The sequence below is a fragment of the Carlito syrichta genome, unplaced genomic scaffold, assembly GCF_000164805.1.
Source record: "Carlito syrichta isolate Samal-C Ts95f unplaced genomic scaffold, Tarsius_syrichta-2.0.1 Scaffold307224, whole genome shotgun sequence".
Classification (NCBI taxonomy): domain Eukaryota; kingdom Metazoa; phylum Chordata; class Mammalia; order Primates; family Tarsiidae; genus Carlito; species Carlito syrichta.
Genome location: NW_007251320.1, coordinates 214,410 through 218,642, shown reverse-complemented (window position 1 = coordinate 218,642; position 4,233 = coordinate 214,410). Strand labels below are relative to the sequence as shown.

Below are 4,233 nucleotides of genomic sequence, written 5' to 3'. Positions count from 1 at the left end.
AGTAGCTGGAACTACAGGCGTGTGCTACCACGCCCAGCTAATTTTTTATTTATTGCAGAGACAAGGTCTCGCCAAGTTGCCCGGGCTGGTCTCGAACCCACAGGTTCAGGCAATCCTCTCACTTCGGCCTCCCAAAGTGCTGGGATTATAGGCTTGAGCCACCATGCCCGGCCTGTAATTTGTTAACAGACTAGAAAATCTAAGGCAAAGGCACACATCTTTGAAAATAAAACTGTACACTTGGATAAGAAAAGACATTTGGGGAATAGGGAACACTGGGCAAAACACTTCAAGGTTTGAGCACCCCCCCACCTTTGTGTCCTTGAGAGCTGGAGTACACTGAGGGCTCAGGGGATGGGTCAGCTGGTGCCCTGCCTCCTTGTCCCAGGGCTTGCTGGGCTCCCAGCCCTGAAAACATCAACCCTGAGGTACAATTCCAAAATCCCTAGGTGTTCTGTAAGGTGTATCCATTAACAGTCTAGGCACTGGCACTCAGTGGGTGCTTGGGCTATCAGGGAGTGAAGTAAGCATGGAGAGATCAGCCCTCAAGAGCACCTGTCCAGCACTACCTGAGAAGCACATTGGAGAGCGCAGAAGGGCACTCCCTAATGGGGGTCCCCTCCCCCTGCCCAGTGACTGAAATACCATGGCACCAGTCACCAGACTGGGAGCAATGGATGGCAGGTAAGGCTCCTGGTTCCTTCCTCTGGTCTCCTGGGCCTGTCCAGGGACAGCTCAGAGACCTTAGATGCAACATCTGAGGAACATGGCTCCTGACCCTGGCTGCTCTGGCCATGGGTGGGAATGGGAAAGGAAATCCCCACCATTCTATTCTGCTCCAAGTCTAGGTAGAGCCCCGGGGCCTATGGCCCTTAGCCTGGTACCCGGGATGCCAGCCATACACTCACCTAAAGGCCTTATAGATGGGTCGGTACCAACAAAGGAAGGCACAGGGAGTGAAGATGAGAAACCACAGGATGGAAAGGCCAAAGTCCACGCCCTTGGAGCCATCGCCTGAGAACCAGGCCATGCAGGCCAGCAGGTTCAGAAACAGAGTCACTGAATGCACTGAGGAGGAGAGAGGAGAGTTACTCTTGTGTCAAGGTGGCTGAAGGTCCCCAACATGGCAAGTCACTCCCTGGAAGAGGCGAGGTCCATGCTGTGAGGACAGCTGTAGAAACGGAGGACCTGGGACTGTACCTACGCAGGGTGCTCCCAAATCCTGGTCTTCTAGGACCTCAAAACCAGGGATCAAACTAACTTCCTCAGAGGTGACAGGACAGTCCAGGTGATTAGAGGTGGGAGCGGAGGGGGCTGCAGACAGCAGGCTTATCCATGGGGAATGAAGTCTTTCTCTTAGCAACTCTATTCTCTGGTCCTGGATGGCCCGCAGTGGAGCTGCAGGGAGTCTTTTTCTCTACCCCTCAGAGTCCAGGGGCCTGTGGGGAGGAGAGGCCTGCACCTGAGGAGGGCCTTTTAAGGAAATGAGCTCTGCAGGGACTTGGAAGTCTCTGGCTAGTCCCGCTGACCTGATCTATGGTCTGGACTGCCCCTTCAAGGAGGTTCCCAGTGGGCAGAGGGCACCCCCTCATGCCAGCCTAGGCACTGAGGAAAGCTAGAGTTTGCAGAAGGCCCAGACACACACCCACATTCCCTTGAGCTCAGAGGGCAGAGCGGGACTCACACATCCAGAGATAGTAGAGCATCTTGCATATCCGCTGGTAGTCAGCAGGGATCTCTGTGGAGAAGTCCTGATAGAAGCAGGGCTTGACAGGGCACCACGAGGGCAGGGGCGGCCAGTTGTTCTCTCTCACTGCATAGCAAGAAGAAAGAGTAATGGGTGAGCACAGCACTGGGAGTGCACCCGCTGGCAAAACTGTGGGCCAAGCCACATCTTACAGAGGGGTTCCAGCAAGTGGACCAGGGTCCTGCATGGAGCACAGGGTAGGGTGGAAAAGGATGAAGAGGCTGGGCCTGGTGGCTCATGCCTGTAATCCCAGCAGCACTTTGGGAGGTGGAGGCAAGAGGATTGCCTGAACTCAGGGGTTTGAGACCAGTGTGAGCAACATGGCAAGATCTTGTCTCTACAATAAATCAAAAAATTAGCCAGGTGTGGTGTTGCATGCCTGTGGGATCAGCTGCTTGAAAGGCTGAGGTGAAAAGATCACCTGAGCCCAGCAGGTCAAGGTTGTGGTGGCCTTGAGCGTGCCACTGCACTCCAGCCTGGCGACAGAGTGAGACTCTGACACACAAAAAATAAATGCACTGGGAAATACAGAGAGTTAAATGGTCTAGGTGATTATTTTTATTAACAACCAGCCCATTAAGTGTGACAACTTAGGCTGGGTACAGTGGCTCACGCCTGTAATCCCAGCACTTTGGGAGGCCGAGGTGAGAGGACTACCTGAGCCCATGGGTTCAAGACCAGCCTGAGTAACTTGGTGAGACCTCGTCACTACAATAAATCAAAAGTTTAGCTGGGCATGGTGGCACACACCTGTAATTTCAGCTACTTGGAAGGCTCAGGCAGAAAGATCGCCAGATCCCAGCAGGTCGAGGCTGCAGTGGCTGTAAGCATGTCACTGCACTCCAGCCTGGGCAGCAGAATGAGACTCCAACTCAAAACAAAAAATGTGTGACAACTTGGGACATCACCATGAACAAGGAATTGTGGGACCAGCATCCCAATCAAAGAATAAAAGAATGTTAGAGCTGGGAAGGAGGCAGGAAAAGTTCTGTCCATCAGAACCACACTGCAGGTTTCCTGACTGCAATGTCCTGCTCTACCCAGGACCGGCCCCTTCTGGGATGATCCAGAGACCTCCAAAGCTCCCAGGCTGCGCGGGAAGGCATTGGCTCAGGCTGAGTGCCAGGAAGGCCCTTGCATAGGGCTCAGGACCCCCTTCTAGCCAGACAGGGCGGTCAAGTCCCCAGCACCTCCCTCACCGTGTAAGTTAGCCACCGTGTTCTGCAGCTCCCGCTCCTTGCGCTCCAACTCGGCCGCTTTCCTATCCAGTTCTTCCTGCTGTCGGAGCAGACCTGCCTGGGCAGCAGACACCAGGACCTGGAGAGGACAGGGGAGGCAGGGGGCACATAGGAACACTGTCAGTCTGGGCAGGTAGGGAATGTCAGCAGGGAGGCCCAGAGGCAGTCCCAGTCCCACAGAGTGACCCGGGCACCAGGCCCACCGTAGAGAGGCCAAGGTGACATGCCTCCACTGCCCCAACCTCATCCCTAAGCCTGAGACAGGAGAACTGTTCCCAGTGGCTTCTCCTCCTCTCCCCCCATACTGGAGTTAAGGCAGAATTGAGTGACAGTGGCCTCTGGGGATAACAGCAAAGGGGAAAAGCAAGAGATGACCCTGTAGCCAGAAACCTAGAGCCCCAAGTTCCACCTGGAGAACCTGAGGGTATATGTGAGATGGAGAAACCAGCTACGAGTGAGTGGAGTCAGGAGACACAAGAGGGCAGACTATATGTGGCCGAGCTGCCCCAGGTCCCCTGAACTTATGCTATACCCAGGACACCCCCATGGGTGTGGCCCTACTGTGCCTGACTCACGGGGTACAAAGTCCATGCCTGTCTCCTCTCCAGGCAGAGCAGAACCTCTGATGGAGGAGTGGGGGGACTGTGTGTGAGGCTAGGCAGGCCTGGCCTGGACCCCGTGCCTGCGGGCTGCTGTGGCTGCTTAGGCTAGGTCTTTCCTGAAGGAGGAGACCTCAGGCTCCTTTAGGGAGTAGATATCAAACTGGTCATTTAGGCCGGGAGCACTGGCTCATGTCTATAATTCCAGCATTTTGGGAAGTGGAGGCTAGAGGATTCCTGAGACCACGGCTTCAAGATCAACCTGGGCAACATGGCGAGACTTCATCTCTATAATAAATTAAAAAATTAGCTGAGTGTGGTGGTGCGTGCCTGTAGTTCCAGCTACTTGGAAGGCTGGGGCGGAAGGATCACCTGAACCCAGCAGGTCAAGGCTGGGGTGGCTGTGAGTGTGCCAATGAACGCCAGCCTAGGCAACAAGAGTGAGACTCTGACTCAAAAAAACCCCCAGCCGGGCTCAGTGGCTCAGCTTGTAATCCCGCGCCTTTAGGAGGCTGAGGTGAGTGGATTGCCTGACCCGTGGGTTTGAGACCCACCTGGGCAACAAGACCTCATCTCTACAATGAATCAAAAAATCAGCCGGGCGTGGTAGCACATGCCTGTAATTCCAGCTACTTGGAAGGCTGAGGCG

General features: G+C 54.7%; 1 protein-coding gene across 2 annotated transcripts in view; it reads right to left on the bottom strand.

Moving 5' to 3' along the window:
• SCAMP2 (secretory carrier membrane protein 2) overlaps positions 1 to 4,233 on the bottom strand; it is a 30,732-nt gene that overhangs the window by 8,456 nt on the left and 18,043 nt on the right. For both annotated transcript variants that reach the window (XM_021715621.1, XM_008064203.2), the window contains 3 exons: positions 2,947 to 3,064; positions 1,685 to 1,813; positions 909 to 1,068 (listed from right to left, as the gene is read on the bottom strand). In XM_021715621.1, coding sequence (XP_021571296.1) covers positions 909 to 1,068; positions 1,685 to 1,813; positions 2,947 to 3,064 — 407 coding nt within the window. The remainder of the gene's footprint in view (positions 1 to 908; positions 1,069 to 1,684; positions 1,814 to 2,946; positions 3,065 to 4,233) is intronic.